This window comes from Miniopterus schreibersii, assembly GCF_964146895.1.
Source record: "Miniopterus schreibersii genome assembly, chromosome: 7".
NCBI lineage: Eukaryota > Metazoa > Chordata > Mammalia > Chiroptera > Miniopteridae > Miniopterus > Miniopterus schreibersii.
In genome coordinates, this window is record NC_138108.1 from 57,896,027 (window position 1) to 57,918,350 (window position 22,324).

The window sequence follows — 22,324 nt, forward strand, 5'->3', positions numbered from 1 at the left end:
TTTGTATCACCTAATAATATTGAGCAATTATTGTCTTGATGTCTAGAATATTCCTCTCTCTCTTTCCTGATTTCCTAAAATCCTCGGAATGAAACAACTGTTTCCATCGCTAATTTTATTTCTTCTGTTATCCCTTTAACTAATATTCCCTAGCGTTCTCACTTTTACCCTTTTTCTTTTATACTCTACACTAGTGGTTCTTTATCTTTTCAGAGTCAAGAGCTCCTTTAAGAATCTAAAGAAGCCCTGGCCAGGTGGCTCAGCTGCATCGTCCCATGCACCAAAACCTTGTGGGAGAGAGTCTTGCTCAGGGTACATAGGTAGGTTGTGGGTCCAATCCCTGCTCAGGGCTCTCTGGGGAGACAACCAATCAATGTTTCTCTCTCACATTGATGCTTCTCTCCCCCCCTTTTTCTCTCTCTAAAATCAATAAAATATATCCTCAGGTAAGGATTAAAAATAAAAAGAATCTGAAGAAGCTAGGGAGCAAAATGGATCTACAAGTATAAAAATATTTCCATATATTTTGAGAAATTTCACAGGCCTTTTTCCCTTCCCATCAAGCCCATTGTGGAACTCCAGGTTAAGGTGTTCCTTGGCTTTAACTATTTAGCTATATGTCAATGACCTTCCAATCTGTCTCCCACATAAAGCACTTTCCTGAGCAATAGGACTGCTTTCAAATGACGTATTGACAATTCCACATGAATGCCCCTCAGGCACCTTAAAAATCAAGACATCCCAAAGCTAAATTCATTATCTTCCTCCTAAAACCTGTTCTCCTCCTAAGAGAGAGAACCTGTGGGAAAAAGAACACAATTTTTGAACCTAATAGACCTTGATTTAAGTCCAGTCCTGGAAACTTCAAAAATGCACTGAACCTCTTTGTATTTTAATTTCTTGTATTTAACATGAGGATAATAATGCTTCCATTTTCTGAATTATTATGAGAATTAAAACAGATAATGAAAAATCCCTAACCAAACGTCACCACATAGCATACATTCCACAAATATTATTGGATTCCCAATCTCAGTAAAAGCAACTCCATTCACCAATTATCTTCAGTAAAAAATGCAGGATCAGTCCGGCTGGTGTGGCTCAGTGGTTGAGCATCAACTCATGAACCAGGACTGTGCCCTGACCAGCATGTGCCCTGACCCAGAATCAAATCACTGGTTCGATCCCCGGTCAGACCACATGCCTGGGCTGCAGGCTGATACCCTGTAGGGAGCATGCAGAAGGCAGTCAATCGATGTTTCTCTCTCACCAATGATTCTATCTTTCTCCCTTCCTTTCTCTCTAAAATCAATTAAAAAAAGCATATTTAAAAAAATTTAGGATCATCTTCAACTTGTCCCCTTTTCCTCATCTGCAGCCAATAAACAGCTATGCCATGGTGATTCAGCGTTCTCCCTCCCTTAGTTCAGGCCCTCAGGCTCTTTCTTCTGGACACAGGGTAGCCTCCTAACCTGTTGATCCAATTCCTACCCCACACCCTTCCAACCCATCCTCTACTCTGAAGCCAGAGGATCTCCCCAAGAGACAAATCTGATAATGCCATCACTCTGCTTAAATCTGCCGAGTTGCTTCTTGTTGCTTTTGGGATTACATCTACCTTAGTATTGCACTGCAGGCTGACTATAATCTGGCCCGTCAAGTCCCAACTCAATCTCTTGATTATTTGTGGGTCTCCCTAACTGCCCATCGTGTTTTGGATTCCATCTCTCTGTTCACACTGCTTCCTTTACCTGAAATGTCCTCACCCCTCTACATCTTTTCCTGACACTCAGGCAAATAACTACTCATCTTTCAAAATACAGCTCAAGCATCACCTCTGCTTATGAAGTTATTCCTGACAGCCACCCGTCAGACTATTGTTCACTGACTCCTTTTATTTCCCACCCGTACCTGAGGGATGATTTTCTATCCTGGCAAATATGAATGCACAGGGTTCCCGATCTCAAAAAACTTGTAATCATCATTACACCGGAGATCTTGTTCTATAACCTGGACAAGCAGGCCAAATCGAAGGAGAAAGCATGAGACATGAAAAAATAAGGAGTTGTAAGTAACTTCACCACTGAGATCAGTGGTTCTTCTCAGAGGCCCTCTGTGAATCAAGCTAGGCACGCATACACACACAGATACTACTATACAAGTATTATCTATATATTTACTGATTTAATCTTCTCAAACAGTCTGCGAGGAGAGCACTATTATTACTCCTGCTTTAGAAGAAAACTAAAAGCATAGAGGGACTAATTTATCCAATACAACCCAACTAGAAATATCAGTATGAATAAAGTTAATTTTAAAAAATTAATTTTAAATTATTTAAATCATTTTTTTAATTAATTGAATTTTTAAAAAATGATAAATAAAAATTATACACTATTTATAAATACTGTATCTATTTGAGCCTATTAAGGGCTGGTACACAAAGAAAAACGTAAGCGCCCTATGCTCAAAAACAGTGAGTCGTGCACAATAAAGACACAAAGAACAGAAGGCTATATTTACTGGGGGCAGGGAGAAAATCTCGGGACGAGGGCAATCCACGAAATGGTTCAGTAAGTTAATGAACGAAACGGAACGAAACGAATGCCGACCCCGTGCAGGGAGCCCCGCCGCCTCTCTCCCACGTCCCCCGCACCCTCACCCTTCCTCCTCCCACATTGTTGCTCCGAACCATCCGAAGGACTGTCGGCTCGGCGCAGGCCTCCTGTGCGCGTGCGCAGCGTCGTTTCGGCGCTCCTTCCCATCGATACGCTCGGAAGCAACTTCTTCGGCCTAGTTACCGCCCGCGCAGGCGCTACTCGCGCTGCCGTGGCCGCCGCCATCTTCGCGGCGGGAAGAGTCGGGGTCTGGGACAGCTGGAGGCGGCGGCGGTCACTGGTATGGATGGTTCCCGGCCGCGGTAGCCCCTCCAAATTCGCCCGTCTTCGGGCCACAGCGCTCGGTATTGCTCCTGTTCCCACAGGGCCGTGTCTCTGTCCCCAGCCGTCCCGTCCCTCTGGCTTCAGACTCTTTTCGCTTTCTCACTCCTCCCGTTCAACTCGGACCTTTGTCGGGAGCCGTCGTCAGGCGGCCCTGACCTGTGTGAAAATACCTGCATCGACCCTCAGGACCGTGTCCTGGCCGCAGGCTGCCCATGCCCGCGCGGGTCCAGCCCGAGTTGTTTTCTGCGGGCGCCCGCCCGAGGGCTGAGAGCTGCGGGCCTCCCGGGCGGGCCTGTGCGCGGCGGGGCGGGGGGCGAGCGCGGAGCCCCGCGGGTTGCGGGCGGAGCGGGGACTTTGGCCCCGTCGCGACCCAGGGACACGCAGGAAGAGATAGGGGACGTTACCCGAGCGTCTGTTGTTGAAGCTTAATCCCTCACTAGCCTGTTTTGTTTTGTCCTTCCCCAGGAGTAACTTTACGAAAAGAAAGATATTTTGCGTCTGTCCTCTCCGCCAGAAATGGCCAATGTGAGTAAATTAGCCCCTTAAGAAGCAGCATAGTAAAATCCTAGTTTGGGAACTTGTTAGGAGAAGCTGGAGGGCCGGGTTTTGAGATGGCGTTGGTGGCATAATGTTTTTCGTGCTTAGACGCAGTGCGGCGATTTTCCACAGGTGGGCCGCGATAATTTTTAAAACAGGCAACACCTGACTGTTTAGTCAGCGGCGCTGACCTCTTTTCCCTTAGATTGTCAGAAGGAAAAAAAAAGACAACAGCCAATACCGTCCAGTGTGGATGAATCAAAATTATACCCTTTTTTTTTTTTTTTGTCAGATCGGCAAAAAATCTATATTTTTGGTGTGCTGCAGAATTTAATAATTAGTTTATTTGTGCCTCGAGATGAAAAAGGTTGAAAATCGCTGACTTAGTGTGTGGGAAATGTCAGGGGAAGGAGGTGGTGTAAAATTAAGGTTGGTATGCTTCGAAGGTAGCTTGAAGAATGGCTTTTAAAACCTTTTTTATTTCTTTGTTAGCCAGGCTGAAGGTTTTGTAGCAGTTTTAGTACAGCAAGTAACTTTGCAAATCCTACAGAACGAAAGCAAGAGATGTTATTCACCCAGACTGGAGGCATTTATTGACTGTCACTTCCCAGTTATTAATCAGACACACCCTAGCATAAGGAGTTCATATAGGAGCGGACGTAACGCGTAAATGAGAAAACAGCCGCAATAAAAGTAGGAAGTGATCTTTTGAAAGCTACACGCACAAAGGCACAGCTCACAGCTCGGACTCAGCTTTGTGGAGAGGGGAAAGTAGGGACCTGGGATCGCTTAACCTGAGAAGCGTTTAACTTGAGTTTTGTGAAAGAAGAATGGGATTTTTAGGTAATCTAAGGTTTGGGTGGGAAGAGCAGGAGGCATGTTCAAAGACACCCCCCCTTTTCAGAAACCAAGAAGTCCGTTTTGCCTTCCTGAGAATAAGACATGTGGATGAAATGACTGGGAAATAAGTTTGGATTGTAGAATTCTGATGAAGTAATAGAGAGCCTTGAATGCCAAACTCAGTAATTTAGATTTTATTCTTTAAATCATGATGATTTAATCAGAGCTGTGTGTGAGGAAGATTAGTATGGCAACAATTACTCAGGATAATATTTCTGTAATTGAACCTGAGATATTAAGTGAGAGTCTAATGATGGGACTACAGGGACAAGTTATAAAAGTAGACCACTATCTTGGCCACATTTTAAGGTGAATTTTTACTTAGCCGTAACCACAGAAAGGGAATGTTACAAAAAGCATGTGGTACTCTCAAAGGAGAGGCATTAATTAGACTAGACTGCTGATATTTGACCTGGCTTTATAAATTAGTTCAATAGGATAAGTAATTTGAAAGCTACTTTATAAATCCTCTTACTGTTAGAAGGTCATATAAAATAAATTTTAATTTTAATATTCAAATATACTTTAAAAATTCTGTGTTAGTTTGTATACATTGTAAATGCTGAATGGACATTAGTAATGAAATATGCAGGTGTATGTGTCTTCAGCAGTTTATTAGCGTCGTACATAGCAAGGATCATAAATGTCCATGCTTCAGTGGCTAGACAGGTAAAGTAAGAGGCCTTAGTAGGGATTCTGACAAACTGAAATACCCATTTCTGATATAAAGGGGGCAGCCTTGGTAGCTACAGTGATTGGTTGCTAACTAATGCCTTCTGGGAATGTGAATCCAGTGCTGCCAATTCTTCTAGAACAGCCAAAATTCTGGACCTTTTATGTGAAATCTCACAATTTCTGAATGTTGGTATCCAGTTCAAATTTCTTATATCACTGTGGACCACACAAAAATGTATGTGGGTGCATATGGGTGTGTTTCATAGATGACCAGTTTTCAGTCTTTGATATAGACCATTTTTCTCCTCACATGACCAAAAACAGAACTTAGGCAGAAGATATGCCTAAAAGACTGTTCTATTTATATGCTAATAAGGATTTTAAAATTAAATCTTAATAGCTTGTCATCTTTCCAACTCTAGAGTCGTAGGATTCTTTGAAGTTAGTCACGTATAAAATACACTTATCCTCAAACCAAAATAAACTGGCTATTCTAATTTTGGGGCTATTTTATTGGCTTCAACTTTTAATAATTGTATTCACCAGCTGACCCATTGTCATCAAATCTGTCAGGTTTCCACAAAATATTTCACTTCCACAATAAAAGATTTAAGAATCATATAGGTTAAAGGGTAAAAGTATGAAACAAACTAATACTGTCATCAGCTATCTCTTTCAGTGCACAAATTAAATATTGGTTTATTTTGCCAATAAAATGAAACTTAGCAATTAGATTTTTTTAGACTAGGAACGAAACTCACAATTTATTATATAACTTTTGAAAAAGGTTTTACCATCAAGAAAAATCAAACCGGAGTCTAGTGGCCTTGGTACTAAGAGGCTAAAATAATTGTTAATAATATTGGGCAATTTCCAAAATAATTTTGATAATCTTCCTTTTCCTTTTGTTTTTGCTTCTGAAGCATTGTGAATGTGAAGGATCACAAATAATATTTTAATAATCCTACTTAAACTAATGTTAATAATGGTATAGAAGTGTTGGGAAAATTAAGTAAAACAGTACATATGAAGTACTTAGCACAGGACCTGGCCTATAGTAACTAACACTGTTGATTACTATTTGATACTGCCTCTTTCAGCTCATCTTTTATTGACGCTCATTATTTTGAAGCTTTACTCAAATATTTTTGAGATTTTAAATTGCCTTCTAGATCCTGAGGCATATTCAACCTGTTAAATGTCTTAAGTTGTACAGGTAAATTTATGGTATTAGAGAAACACCCAAAAGCCTGAGTTTGCCTAGTGGGTAAAAAGCCTAATTACAATTTTTGTCTCTTTGGGCAGGTTAGGGACAGACCCAAGGGAGCATGCTTAAATTTCCAGGTGGAAAAATGCTCTGGAGACATGCCTTGCACTTAGGAGACAAAAAGAATCTTCTATTCCAGGTCTTTAAAAAAGACCTGGAACGTTTAAGGCTTAGAATGTGAGGGAAAAGAGCATTTTAGCAGAAGAAATCTTTTGGCGGGTGTAAAAGAAGGCAGACAAATGCGGGAAATGTGGGGTAGATACTTTTATGAGACTAAAGAGTGGAGTAAGGGAAGGGAGGGTAAAATCAGTAAGAAATTGTGTCAGAGAGACTGTAAGACCGGTTAGGAGTTCTCTCGTACGTACAGTAAGAAATAAAGTCAGAAGGAACATTTGGGTTGGATTTCAGAATACTGTGTGAAAGGGAAAAGAATGATTCTCGATTATCAAGTGGCTAGACTATTTCAACATCCTGGTAACTAGTTTCCATACCCCCTCTCTAACTCCACCCAGTCCATTCTCTTATGTTGCCCTTGTGGTACATTCTGTAAGTATCCCATATTTCTATCTGTTTACTCCAGGCCCTTTACTGTCTGTGTCAAATATAAAGCCTTTTGTAGTTGCCCACAAGGTAACTTTCAAGACTTTTTTACTGCGCTGTTACATCCTCCCTCACTGAGCTTGAAACTCTTTGAATATACATTTTATGGCTTCATACCTTGGTTCCTGAAGTCGCTTGTTGAAATGCCACTTTCAAATTTCTACTATTTCTACAAAACCTAGTATATCCTCCCTGTAACTAATTTTCTGCTCCTTCAAAGGTCTTTTAATTATTCAAAATTTTAAATAGCATTTACGGATGACATGATATTTATTCCTAATATTTTTCCTCTAAACTAAGAGTTGGCTTTTTTTTTTAACGTAAAGGGCCAGATAGTAAGTATTTTAGGTTTTGTGGGCCAAGAGTGTCTGTGCAACTACTTAACTCTGCCATTACGGTGTGAAAGTAGCCATAGACAATACAAAAGTAAATGGGTGTGACTATGTTACAATAAAACTTTATTTACCAAAACAAACAGCAGGCTGTATGTGACCTTAGTTTTCCAAACCCTGCATTAAATTATTCTGACCTGAGTATTCTAAAAATGTATGCATTTACACAGTCGTTCATTGTAACACCTCAGAGTCAAATAAATGAACTTAGGAACAGAAGATGTACCACAAAGATGGGCTAAAATGGAAGAAAGTGGACATTGTCATAAAATCGAGAGGAAAGATGGCATGGGAGATAATTGGCACAATTTATAGCAGTAAAAGAAAAGAAGAGTTAGAAAATAAACAGGTTTTGATCCTAGGAAAGGTTTTGAAAGTTCCGTGTTTTGCGAATAGAAGACTCTTATTAGTTGGACTACCTTTTTATTGCTGCTAAATAGGGAAACTTTGAGAGGTTCCCATTCTCTCTATGTAGCACTCTTAATTCTGGCCTTTATTTGAAAAGCCATATACCTTTACCCAAACTAACTCATTACTTGTTTGTTTGTTTATTTGTTTTAATATTTGTGCTTATCTTTTGAATTATACATAAGGCTTTTCGTATGGTAGGTACTCAGTAGTAGAATAAATGTTGGTTTTAAAAGATACATTACAGTGTGATGATTTGCCAGATGTTATCTATCCAGAAAAAATAATTTAAAATTTTGTGTCATTTGTAGGTGCTCTGTAACAGAGCCAGACTGGTTTCCTATCTTCCAGGATTTTACTCTTTAGTTAAAAGGGTTTCCAATCCCAAAGCCTTTTCAACTGCAGGGTCTTCAGGTTCTGATGAGTCTCATGTGGCAACTGCACCTCCCGATATATGTAAGTAAAAATTATTGCTTTACTTATAATTGTTTCAAAACATTTTGAGTTGTGTTTTCTATAATGTTTCTTTTTGATGTTTACAGATTTTCTAAAGTTGAGTTTATCCCATTGAATATGGACTTAGAGCTCTGCCTAAATATATCTGAAAGCTACAACATTAAAAAAAAGAATCTATATTGGTTTCTGAAACTTAGTTTCTTAAACTTTAGTTTCTTTCTATCATCAAACACATACATGAAACAAATCTTTTAATCCTGTGACACTGTTACTACTTTTTGCCATTCTTTGCTGAATTTCTTAAATATAACTGGCACTTTTTATATATAAATGTTTAAGTCAGTAACTTACCCACAATCTACAAAGTCTGCTTCTTCTAATCCATTTTGCATAATACTATTATATTAATCATCTAAAACATTTTAATTCTTTTACTTCCTTGATTAACCTTGGTTGTTCCCACTACTTTAAGTAGCAGTTCCCAAACTGTCCCCAAGCTATGAAAATTTTTCCAGGTCTAAAAAAAAAATTTTTTTTTAAGGTATGTGATTAGGTAAATTTGAGAAGTGTCATATGCCACAGTCCTGCCTTGGAGGTTTATAATGCATGTTAAAATATTAAGGGAGGGCTCTTAGGAACTTAACATAATGTATCCTAAAGGGATTGGGCATGGAATCTTTTTTTTCTTGTAATGTGTTAATTACAATGTAATGTAAGCCTTCCCAGGGCATTATGTCACATGGTGTATACAAGATTTTTCCCACCCCATTAATGTTTTGTGCCACCAGATAACAGCTCCATGCCCCTCCCCAAGTGTAACACCTGTTTTAAGTTCGGTATGTTTCATTTTAGATCTTTTTTTTTTTTTCTGAATTTAAAACTATAAATATATAAGATTTAAAAATAAATGTCATATATGCTATTCTTTGAATTAGCTTTTTCTTTTACTGTAATGTGTCTTGGACTTCATTCAGTATCAGTAAAGATTTACTATGGTCTTCTTAATAACTATCAAGCATTATATAATGTGGATTACAGTACTTTATTGAATCTTTCTCCTAATAATGGACTTACTTGAGAGCTGACAGCTGGTTGCTTTGTTTAGTAATTTGGAAATGACTTGAAACTAATTTATATTCACATAGTAAAGCAAATTTCAAAAATCTGTCATTTAGGTAAAAAACACCTAATTCTAAGAAGAGCATTCATTCTTTCAGTCTCCCAGTACACTTGACTGTTAGGGACACAATAATTCATTTTGTTGTTTCTCTTCAGGCTCTCGAACAATATGGCCGGATGAAATAATGGGACCATTTGGACCTCAGGATCAAAGATTTCAGCTTCCTGGGAACATAGGTTTTGATTGTCACCTTAATGGGACCATGTCACAGAAGAAAAGCCAGGTTCATAAAACTTTACCTGATGTTCTAGCAGAACCTTTATCAAGTGAAAGACATGAGTTTGTGATGGCACAATATGTGAATGAATTTCAGGTAAATTGTTGATATTATGTATTCTGTTTTTATAATTATTAATGCTATATTAATTTCTGATTACTATAAACATTACTTTCATCAAAAAAGTAAAAGAAAAATACTTAATTCCAATATATACAAAAACAACATAGATTTTTTAAACTCGGCATTGTCCTCTATGTAGTGTTTGCTATTTTGTTTACTTTAGATTACAGTCTTTCTTAGGTAATTAATTCTTCAAAAATGTCTTTTTTGATAACTGCTTATTTCATCAAATATAGTTTGCTTATTTCTATATTACTGAAAATTTAGATTGCCTGTTTTTCACTTTTATAAATTGTAATTATTCGTACCTAATTGTAAGAAGCGTATTCATTCTTTCAGTTTTCCAGTACACTTGACTGTTAAGGACTTGACTATAATTATTTGTATGTGGACTAAATTCCTACTGTAGTCCTTTAGCCATTTAAAAATTTAAGAAAATTTTGAGAACTCTGAAATTCTTCAGATACAATAATCTAAAAGGGAAAACTTATAAGTAGGTTTGTGGTTTTTTTTAAATACAATTTCTGGGGAATTTTTTTGTTGCTGTTTTTTTAATATACCTTTATTGATTTCAGAGAGAGGAAGGGAGAGGGAGAAAGAGTTGAAACATCAATGATGAGAGAGTCGTCATTGATCGGCTGCCTCCTGCATGCCCCCAACTGGGGATTGAGCCTGCAATTCAGGCATGTGCTCTGACTGGGAATCGAACTGCGATCTCCTGGATCCTAGGTCAATACTCAACTACTGAGCCACGCCTGGCTAGGCTTGGGAATTTTTTAAATGAATTTTTTAAACTGCTATTGCATAGTGAATGCTTTTAAACTGGCATTGCTTCGTTGCCCAATCAAGTGGAAAGCTATGTGCAATTCAGGGTTTCTGTCAATCCCCTGATTTTTGTCATTTTTCACATTTCTACATAGTTTCAGGCTAATGTTTTATTTTGTTTTGTTCTTATCAAAACCATATTATTAAAAGCAACAACCCCTTACAATTATTATGAGTTATATCAGATAACCTAATACTGGGACACTGTTGGCCTCCCCTGACTTTTTATCTCAGATAATTCCTTCTCAGTACTCTTGGCTCCTTCTCTGTCTACCAATCACATGATATTCCCCATACATTTCTGTTCATCTTTTCATTTAAATTACTCCCTGACCACTTATTTCCTTGGCTTCCTTTCACAGGTGGTGTTGTAATAATTCCTAATTTAGTATTACTATTTCTTATATTTCTGGTTCTATATTTCTGTCTGCCTGTCAAACAACGTCTGGATATCTCACAAGTCCCCAGACTTTGCATGTCTAATACTGAATTGGTTCTTTTTTTTCCTCAAAACCTGTCCTTTTACATAATCAGGAGTATAAATGACTTAGCTATCGTCCTATTGTCGCAAGATAAAAATTATACTGCCAACCTTGACTCCTCTCTCCATCATACCCCCATAAATAGTAATAAAATCTCATTGCTTTTCTCTCTTAAAGTAGCTCTTAAGTTATTTCTGCCCTTTCAATTTTCACTAATATTGCCAGAATTCCAGGATGTCTTTTCTTACCTAGATTCTTAGAGGCATTATAGTATGATGGACTATGTAGAAAGGATAAATCGAGGCTCAGAGGTTAGCTCTGCCATTTAATTTTGTGACCTTGAGAAAATTACTTACCTTTCTGAGCCTCTGTCTCTTTATATAGAAAATGGGGATAATAATAATCTCCACCCACAAAATTCTGAGGATTAAATGTGAAAGTGTATGTAAAGCAGCAAGTGGTTAATAAGTTGGCTTTTACTAGTCTATACCTTCTTTTCATAACCATATAGCCTCTGCAATAATACTAGCATTAGCTTTTTATATCTTATCTTGCTATTTTAATGTGGCATAAATGGCTTTCTACAGTTTTGACCCTTATCTTTCCCAGCTTACCTTCCACTACTTCCTACTTTCTCTGCGCCCCAATCAGAGCATACTTTTTTTTTTTTTTTAAATACACCATTCTCTTTGACCATTGAATGCCTTTGCACTGTTATTATCTCTTGCTGGACTGTTTCCTTCTGAATCTCTAACCTATATTTCATCTATTTTTTACTTATCAAACATACACATCAATTAACATGTAGCTCAAATATGATGATTTCAAACTTTTCCTGATTTCTCTCAGCAAAGCAAGTTTTTTCCCTACCTATACTGCTAGAAGATGTTCTTCGTAACTTTGTGGACTTTTCCTATTGGATTGCATATCTTTGGTCCTGTTACTTTTCTTCTGCTAGCTCTGATATACCTAATTGTGAAGACTGGATGTTTTTACCTTTGTAGTGCCTGTTCTTGTCATAGTTTCTTATGTATAGTAGGTGCCCAGTAAATTTCAGTTGAATAAAGGCCTCTAAGCTCTTCCTATAGGAGAGGCGGTATATTTAGTCCCCTTATTTTGTAAGTTAGTGTTGTTATCCCCATTTTACAGACTACAGAATGAAAGAAAAGAAAGGATAATTAGATGTCACAAAATATCATGAGATAACATTGTATGAGACAATTACGGTGTTTTAGTTACTATTTTAGCCAACTTGTATTCATACCAAGTTTTACTATATCAGTATATTTATACATTCATGTTTTTTTAATTCAGTTTTCTTTTAGAATTTTCAGATCTTGTATTCATCATAGAGAAAAGTTCGAGTGTATAAGAAAAAACTGCCTATTACTCCACCAATAGTTAGATTAGGATTATTAAAAAAAACTTTCTAGGGAAGGCAAGTTCATAACAGGCAGGATATTTTATTTGAACTCCAGATTTTGTTTACTTATATTTCTTTTCCCCTTAGGGTAATGATGCACCTGTTGAACAAGAAATTAACAGTGCAGAAACGTACTTTGAAAGTGCCAAAGTGGAGTGTGCAATCCAAACATGTCCAGAATTGCTGAGAAGAGGTATGTTGTGCTACTCGTTTTACACTAATGTATATTAGATAACGTCACTAATTTTTTAATGTGTTGAATAATGTGCTCCATAGGAATTGTAATGCTTTGTGTTTTACTTAATATTTTGCCATGTCTGGAAGGAAATGATGGTGTCGCCAAGATAGAGGCTTTCACATGTCCCCTGACATACTGCCATTGGATAGGGGTAGTAGAATTTTTAATAACTTTTCCTGTAGCTTTTCCTGAAGTCATTCCACTCCTGTATAATTATTACAGCTATAATTTCATGAGCTGATACATAATTGTAAGAAAAATCTTAATAATAAACTTCTTTAATAAATTATAAGACCAATAATATGTAACCCTTCATAATTGTCAGTAATATTTCAGTTCACCCAATAGGAGCAAAAGTGAAGCAGAATCAAGTTTGCTCTCCTTTTCCAAAGTAATACATATTTATAAGCCTAAGTTTGTACCACAGTAATTTAACTTAATAGTTTTTCTAAAGAAGTGTTTTTATGCACTGTTTCTCTTTTTAAAAACCAAATTATTTTCTACCTGGAATTTTTATTCTTATTTTATGTATAGATTTTCAATCACTGTTTCCGGAAATGGCCACCAACAAACTAATGATTCTGACTGTAACACAGAAAACTAAGAATGATATGACTATTTGGAGTGAGGAGGTAGAAAATGAAAGAGAAATACTCTTAGAAAAGGTAAGTCTTTCAGTTGGTGACAATTTTATAATCGTATTTAAATTGGAATGAACCAACGTTTTAAAATGCTGGGTCTTTTCTACCCTTTATTAATTCTCTGCTAACTTATTTTATTACTGGAGAGCTTACATCTTTTCTAAAAATAACATGTCACAGTTTTGAACAACTAAGATTCTGTGATCCTTGCCTTAATTCCTTTGAATTTGGGTCTGTTTTAGGAAATTTGGAAAATAGGGTAAAAAACAAAAAGTAAAGTAAACTCTTCATACCCATCTCTCTCGTTCACTCTGTCTTCCTCTCTCCCTCCATGCCTCTTCCTCTCTCCTTAAAGCATGTCAAATAAAAAGTGAAAATTACCCCAGCCTTCTTCAAGGAGTAAATAGTTAACTATGTACAGTGCAATAATTAAACTATATACCCACTTTTTTTTTTTCTTTGCTTTTAACCTGAGGGTATGTTTTGACATCTTTCTATAGCTACAATAGATACATTTCATTATTTGTAAAATCTACATTGTATTACATTGCATGGGTAAACCATAAATTTTTAAAGTTACTTAAAATTTTTCTTAGTAACTTATAATTCGAAAACCAAACTTGCTTTTACAGGCAGCGAATACATTTGTACATATATTTTTATGCACACACATATCTATAGATTTCTAAATAGGGAATTGCCAAATTAAGGGGTATATTCATTTTAAGTTTTGATAGATGCTGCCAGTTTGCCCACCAAAAGGATTGTCTTAGTGTACATGCTCTCACCCTATCTTACTTTGGATATTAGCATTTCTTTTCATTTTTACCAACCTGGGAAATGATAAGAGGTAACTTAAAGTCTTAAGTTTTAAAATTATATAATCACTTCTCTAAGAGTTTGATGTTGGGGTGTATCAATGACTTTGCAAGACAGAAAGAAATATTCCTGTGCCTGTATGACAGGTTAGGAATAACTCACTTGGGGAATCTTAGCTAACTATAGTTCAAAAAATTACCTTTACTAATTTCCATGCAGGATAATGTTAGGAATTATTTTATGTTTTCTTTAGGGTTGAATGTGTGATTCTCTTCATTTATAAAAAATGTATTGTAATTTACACAACTGTTTTATGATGATGACATCATAGTACTTAAATGTCCCACATAGAGCTCTTTGCTAATGAATTTCATGAGTAGGCAACAATTATGAGCAAGTTATATGCTAGCTAATGAAATTACAGAGGCATAAGACATTGTTTCTGACTTGATAGAGATATGAATTTAGACAGTTGAAATTTAAATAGGCATTAACTCAATTAACGTTTTTTATTTACATTTCAAGATTGTCTACTAAATTTATACTTATCATCATTATCATTTAGTCACTAGAGAGCTCTCAACATGTGCATAGCATTACTGGTCTTGTTTTTTGACCAGTTAAAGATTCTGAGCCTCTTTTGATACCCCATTATAGTTATAAGTCAGTTTTTTATAACCAGTTTCTGGGCTTTGAAATGATAACATGCTTTAGTTTTATAATGACTATGAAAAGAAAAAGATTTTTCTATTTTAGATATGTTAGTGATTATTTTAGAGTCACGTGTATTTAACTGTCCAAGTAGGTATTGTGTGTTTTATGTTTTAAATCTATTCTGTATTTTCCCAGCAGATGTCAGTGTTTACTGTTGATGAACAGAAATCTTAAGGGAAATACTTAAACTGGTTCTTTTTGAGATATTTGGAATTCTTTCAGTTTACATTTATAAACATTTGATTGCATTGTTTTTCTCTCCGTACAGTTTTTATATATAGCACATCTCTGCATGATACTGCTATATTCTAATGACTTTACTAGATCATATTCAGTAGCTTTCCTATTTTTAAGAATTATAAGGATTAATTAAATACAGCAATAAGTGTAAATATTAAGTATGAAGATAATCTAGATAATCTAAAGAATACAGTATTATCTTAATGTTTTTCATTAGTTTATAAGAAAGTATTGGGAGAAAATAAGTTAGCTTAAGTTTTATACCTCTATAGTGGGGGCTAGCAAACTTTTTCTGTGAAGAGCCACCAGATAGTAAATATGTTAGGCTTTGTGAGCCAAAGGGTCTCAAGCTACTCAACTTTTCCCCTTGTATTGTTAATAGACTGTATATAAATGAACAGGCATGGCAATGTTCCAATAAAACTGTATTTATACAAAACAGGCAGCCCCCTGGATTTGGCCCTCGGGTTATAGCTTGCTAACCCCTTGTTTAGGATATGGCCCATATTCCTAAGGTTTTGACTTTTGAGGATCTCAACTGAAGTCAGAGGTGCTCAGCGAAGTCTGTTTACTCTGCGTGGGCCAGAAATCCATGTTACCTGGCCCTGCACAAGCCATGATATCACCATTTAGCTCTCAGCTGGCTTTCTGCTAGGCCTCGCAGAATCTCACCATGTGCACACACAGCTCAGCTCTTGGCTATAGAACCAGGATCAGTTGTGCTGCAGACTACCAGGATCCCTGTTTGCTCATTTCCCTCTTTTCCAGTACCCTATCCCACAAATTCCAGGTGCTTCAGCGGTCCATAATTCTTGTTTTCTACCTCTTTGGCACAGTGACACCATCATTTGCTTAGAATCCACTTCTTTGCCCTGTGGCAAGAGACAAGAAGGTGTCCCCAGACAAAATTGGAAAATATGAGGAGCACCTCATCTGTTTCCCTTCTGTCAAAGATAACAGTTTTGTTTCATAGTTATTCAGGGTCTAAAAATAGTTGCGTCATATATTTTTGTCAGTTTTATAGTTTTCAGCAAATGACAAGTTTGGAACGTATTACTCTGTTATGGCTAGAAGTGGAACTGTACCCCCTTGTTTTTAAACATTTATGGTCTGTCCCTTTTTTTTAACATTCTTACCTGTTCCTAATATTTGTTATTGTCTTTTTCACTGGTTAGACTTCTGATAAAGCTAATAAAGACATCATAGGACTTAGGATGGTGAGATCAAGATTTTGCATAGGTGATACATACACATGGTATATAATGATTACACACCATACAAAAGAAACGGGAGTGTATAATGAAAAGTATGCAGCCCTATATCCCACATCCATGTATCCTATTATTTCTGTATGCCTTTTCAGAAGTATTTCATGACTCTGAGTGGATAGATGTGTTTTTGAAGGGAGGCACACAAACAAGTATATGACTTTAAACAATGTTTATTCAAATTAATGAATGGCACAGATCTTTTTATTTTGAATATTTTTTTTTTAATCTTATTTTCAACATTTCCATTGTGTTACAAAATAGCAACTATAGCTATAATTCATGATAAATTTAGGAATTAATAGTACAGAACTGTGATGAATTCAGGAATTAATAGCACAGAACTAATTAGAATTAGTTTCTAAAATAAGAAATAATTTAGGAGAAACAATACACAATTTAGACTTTTTGAAAAAAGTGGAATTGTTATATGAACCATTAATCTTTTGGACTGGTTAAAATAATCTTAAGACTTTACATTCTAATTTATTGGTTTTAATTTTTTATTAATCTTGAGTTCTCTATCTGAAGCAAAATATATTTACTTAAAAATTTATTAAAAATAAAAATCTGTAGCCATGCTATCTTGAGCATATTGTTTGTCTTTTTCTCTGCAGTTTATCAGTGGTGCTAAAGAAATATGCTACGCTCTTCGAGCCGAAGGCTATTGGGCTGACTTTATTGACCCATCATCTGGTTTGGCAGTAAGTAATTAAATAAAAAGTTTGAAAGCCAGATTATATAATTTGAAGTAGAAATGGTCTGTATTGCAAAATTGTTTATAACCATAATCTTGGTAAAAATAGATTATTTAAGAATTTTTAAAACCTCACAGTTTTACCCGAAGATATGCCACTATTAGTCAGTTGCATTCACAACTTGGAGGGACCTCTATCACTCACACTTAAATTTCTCTATCACTTTAAGGATTTTTTTTTAATTAAAAATAATAAAAAGTTATTTCTACCCTCATTTAATTTACATTGAATTAGTGTAGTGTGTTTACTGTTTGTTAGTTGAAAATTGGTTATCAGTAGTTTAAGATAGAAAAAGATTTTTCAAATTAAGAAAATATTGATGGTAAAAGAAATATTTAGAAAAGTAGCATTTTAGAAATTCGTATTTATAAAGTTATATTTTGACAATAACTAGGCTACATTGTCACATTTTAAATTCTGGGGGGATTTTTTTGGATAAAAATAGTAATAACTTTTTTAAGTCTTAAGATAGGTATATATACTATTTCTTCTCAAAGTCAAGTAAGAGAGTATAAATTAAAAATTAAGAACTTACTCTGGACCTTAGTTTTCTTTTCTTGAAAATGATAAAGGTAAGCTACATAGGATTGTCTAAAATGTATTCCATCTTTAAAGGTGGTATAATGTTATGCATTTGGTTCTAGATAACATGAAATTTGCTGGATCATTTATTTCACATTTCCAAAATGCACAAGTATGGGGGGGAGAGGTGTTAGGGCAGCTTGGGTATTTCCTGCGACCATTATTTGATTTTTAAAATACTTGGAGTATTAAGATAGATATGTGTTTATGTTTGCATGAAAATTATTGCTCCATTGTCTTCCTTGCTAATGAAAATACTTAATTTTTTTATTTCCTCCAGTTTTTTGGACCATATACAAACAATACTCTTTTTGAAACAGATGAACGCTATCGACATTTAGGATTCTCTGTTGATGATCTTGGCTGCTGTAAAGTGATTCGTCATAATCTCTGGGGAACCCATGTGGTTGTAGGAAGTATCTTTACGAATGCAACACCAGATAGCCATATTATGAAGAAATTAAGTGGAAACTAGTAGTAATGTCGGTTTATTTGTTATACTATTTCTACTTAACATTTGGGTTGCTCTATAAACACTGTCAAAGGCTTCAGTTTTTAAAATTTACTTATTTCTAGGTATTTATTTCAACATTTATGAATTTACAACATTGACAAGGGTTTGTGATTTTTAAATCTCAGAAGTTCATATTGTCAATGAATACATGTTAAGCATATCCACATTGTGCAGAATGTGGTAATTAACATGTAACTATGGTATTATCTCCTATTGTTACTTCTCCCCTTTATTGGAAAAAACTTAGTTTTAATTATCTCCAAAAATAAATTATACATTTGCTTATGATGATTTGTTTTTTTCATTGCAGTATTTTTAAAATGTAGTTCTTAAAGACGCCTGAGAAACTATAATATTAATCTTTTTAAAGTGTTTTTTTTAAATGAATGCTACTGAAAAGTCTAGATTTAACTTTTCCTAATTTTTTTTTGCCTTTTTCTTGTACCTGAGTATTATTTTGAAATAATGTATATACAGGAAAAGAGGAATAAGAATAATTCTACATCTTTTTGTGTAAAGACATACAAATCTCATCCTTACACATACTGGAAGAATGATTCTTAACTCCTGGGTTATAATAAATAAATACAGATTATTTTGAGACAAAAATATGCCTCAACTGTTAAATCATATCTCCAATTTTAGCAATAGATTCAAACTGCAGTACATTACAGCAATGTCTCATTTGTGACAGCTAGTTTTTACAGCATTGTGAACTTTTAAAAAAAGTCACCTTGCATTGCTGAGGCTTTGCCAATAGAAATAGAGACAAATCTAAGGAGAACAAGTAACTTCTACCAAATGAATTAATTGAAATGGATTTTTACAATTAACTGCCTGTTTTTTAAAGGAATACATGGAGATGACCAACTTTTTAATTTAATTTACAACTTCATTTGAAATTCTTTGCTTAGTTAACATGTAGCTTGATAATCAGTGTCGCTTATGATTCAGAGTATGAGCTACAATATTTTCACTCATAAAAAGAGTAAAGTAGTGAGTCCTATAACATTTTGAAAACAATGTATTGAAGTACACTTATTCCTTGGTATCCCTGATGAGCATAGATGCTAAAATCCTCAACAAAATATTAGCAAGTCAGATCCAGCAGTACATTAAAAAGATCATACACCATGACCAAGTGGCATTTATTCTGTGGGTGCAAGGCTGGCACAATATTTGCAAATAAATAAATGTGATACATCACAAAATGAAGGATAAAAATCACATGAACACATCAGTAAATGCAGAAAAAGCATTCAGCAAGGTCCAGCACCCATTTTTGAGAAAAACTCAGCAAAGTGGGAATAGAGGCATCATACCTTAACATAGAAAAGGCCATATATAACAAACCTGCAGCAAACATCATACTCAGTGGGCAAGAACTTAAGAACAGGAACAAGACTTGCCTATCATAGTACTGGACATCCTAGCCACAGCACTCAGACAAGAGGAAAAAAGAAAAGACATCCAATTTGGAAGGGAGGGAATAAAACTCGTTATTTGTAGGTGATGTGATATTGTACATAGAGGACCCTAAAGACTCCACCAAAATACCTAGATTTAATAAATGAATTCAGCAAAGTAGCAGGATACAAAATTAACATCCAGAAATTGATGGCATTTTTATACACCAATGAATTCTTAGGAAAAAAAACTAAAAAGATCAATTCCATTAACGCAGCAACAAAGAAGTGAGATACCTAGGAATAAACCAAGGAGGTAAAAGACCTGTACTCAGAAAACTATAGGACATTGAAAAAAGTAGAGGCTACAAACAAGTGGAAGCATATACCATATTCATGAATTGGAATCAACATAATTAAAATATACATACTACCCAAAGCAATCTACAGATTCAATGCAATCCCTATTAAAATACCAACATCATATTTCACAGGTCTAGAACAAATATTCCAAAAATTTATATGGAACCAAAAAAGACCACAAGTAGCCTCAGCAATCTTGAGAACAAAGTTGGAGGGGTCACAATACCAGATGTCAAACTATATTACAGAACCACTGTAATCAAAACAGCCTGGTACTAGTGCAAGAACAGGTATATAGACCAATGGAACAAAACAGAGACCCCAGAAATCAACCCACACCATTATTGTCAATACTTGACAGGAGGCAAGGGCTTACAATGTAGTAAAGACATCTTCCGTAAGTGATGGGAAAATTGGATAGGCACATGCACAAAAATGAAACTAGACCACAAACACCATATACAAGAATAAACTCAAATAAGAGACTTAAATGTAAGTCACAAAACCATAAAAGTTCTAGAAGAAAACAGGCAGTAAAATCTCAGACATCTCACGCAGTAGTATTTTTGTGGATACATCTCCTAGGGCAAGAGAAACAAAGAAAGACAATGGGACTACATCAAACTAAAGCTGCACAGCAAAAGAAACCATCAACAAAATGCAAAAGGAACCTACTGTATGGGAGAACATATTCACCAGTGGTACATCTGATAAGGGGTTAATTTCCAAAATACATAAATTATGAACTCATACAACTCAACACCAGGAAGACAAACCAATTAAAAAATGGGCAAAGGATCTGAATAGACACTTTTCCAGAGAGGACATTCAGATGGCCAACAGACATGAAAAAGTGCTCAACGTCACTAATCTTCAGAGATGCGATATGAAACTACAATGAGGTATCACCTCACACATACCAGAATGGCTTCCAACAAATCAACAGTGCTGGCGAGGATGTGGAGAAAAAGGAACCCTAGAGCACTGTTGGGAATGCAGACTGGTGCAGCCACTGTGGAAACTAGGGTTTCCTCAAAAAATTAAAAATGGAGCTGCCATTTGATCCAGCAATCCCACTTCTGGGAATATATCCTAAGAATCCCGAAACACCAATCAAAAAGAATATATGTACCCCTATGTTCATAGCAGCACAGTTTACAATAGCTAAGACCTGGAAACAGCCCGAGTGCCCATCAGTAGATGAGTGGATAAAAAAGCTGTGGTACATTTACCCAACGCGATACTATGTGGCTGTAAAAAAGAAAGATCGAATACCCTTTGAGACTGCATGGATGGACCTGGAGAGTATTATGCTAAGTGAAATAAGCCAGGCAGAGAAAGACAAATATCACATGATCTCACTTATATGTGGAACCTGATGAATAAAATAAACTGATAAATAGGTCAAGAGGCACAGAGGCATGGAACACACTGACTGACAGATCTCAGAGGGAAGGGGGTTGATGGAGGACAGGAAGAGATTAACCAAGAATTTATATGCATATATGCATAGTCCACGGACACATAAGAGAGCGGTGAAGGCCTCATGTGCAGGGGCTGGGGGTGAAAATGGGGGACATCTGCAATACAGCAATAAAAAATTTTTCTTAAAAGTAAAAAGATGTTTTAAAAGAATTATTTGGTCCACTGCTTTGCACCGTTCTCAACTTACCTTGCTTTCTAACAACGTCCAGAGACAGAGCATTGAGAAGCAGTAACTGCCAATTAAAACTTGTTTCCTGAAATGTTATGGCAAGATTCAGTCTGGGAAATTTAACACAAGGAACTCTTAGCTAATAACTAGAAAGTGGTTGATTATGATGTAAGAAAACATCAGAAGTATCAGTTTCCTCATATTCACTTGCTTAGGATCCCTGAAGAATGAATTTGTAAAGTTATCCATTTTAAACATCAACTTGCTACCTTTTAAAATAAGGCTGAGCCATTGAAATTGACTTAGACCTGTCACTGAAAAAATGTGTTAGGGAAGCAGAGGCATGCATCAGGTCATCACCGCTAGTGTTAGGACCCAGCGCTGGGTCTTGCTCTTCATGGTCATTATCAAGCTTACTAAGTCATAATATCAAGGAGCTGCAGAATTTAAGGTGAAAGGACTTTCAGGTTAACTAATACTGGTGCCACATTCCATAGATAAACTGGAATTTATTCGTTGAACTCTTCAATTTGAATTTTATTGAAAACTTACTGAAACATCTAACAGTTCAATTGTAGGTGCTATACTTCAAATAGTTTAGTTCTCTAGCTTCAAATTTAAAACGGTCACATCCTTAGGCTCCTGTCATTTGTAACATCACCATAATCCTTACATTTGAACAAAATTTTGCTTTTAGTTT

General features: G+C 35.8%; 1 protein-coding gene across 3 annotated transcripts; it reads left to right on the forward strand.

Annotated features, from left to right (window-relative positions):
- The first annotated feature begins 2,808 nt into the window (after positions 1-2,808).
- Positions 2,809-18,489, forward strand: MMADHC (metabolism of cobalamin associated D). 3 transcript variants are annotated; one of them, XM_081142956.1, is made up of 8 exons: positions 2,811-2,898; positions 3,408-3,467; positions 8,033-8,177; positions 9,453-9,670; positions 12,515-12,620; positions 13,200-13,330; positions 16,965-17,051; positions 17,968-18,489. In XM_081142956.1, exons 2-8 carry the CDS (start codon positions 3,459-3,461, stop codon positions 18,160-18,162), a joined length of 891 nt encoding a protein of 296 aa, XP_080999082.1. In that variant the 5' UTR covers positions 2,811-2,898; positions 3,408-3,458; the 3' UTR covers positions 18,163-18,489. The 3 variants fall into 3 exon arrangements, with proteins under 3 accessions (XP_080999081.1, XP_080999082.1, XP_080999083.1); XM_081142957.1 differs by having other exon boundaries at positions 2,848-2,962; XM_081142955.1 differs by lacking the exon at positions 3,408-3,467 and having other exon boundaries at positions 2,809-2,898.
- Positions 18,490-22,324: the final 3,835 nt, after the last annotated feature.

Excerpts from the sequence above, each read along its gene's own strand:
- MMADHC (XM_081142956.1), top strand. Across the intron at positions 9,671-12,514 it reads AATATGTGAATGAATTTCAG|GGTAATGATGCACCTGTTGA; the intron begins GTAAATTGTTGA and ends TTTTCCCCTTAG. Across the intron at positions 13,331-16,964 it reads GAGAAATACTCTTAGAAAAG|TTTATCAGTGGTGCTAAAGA; the intron begins GTAAGTCTTTCA and ends TTTTCTCTGCAG.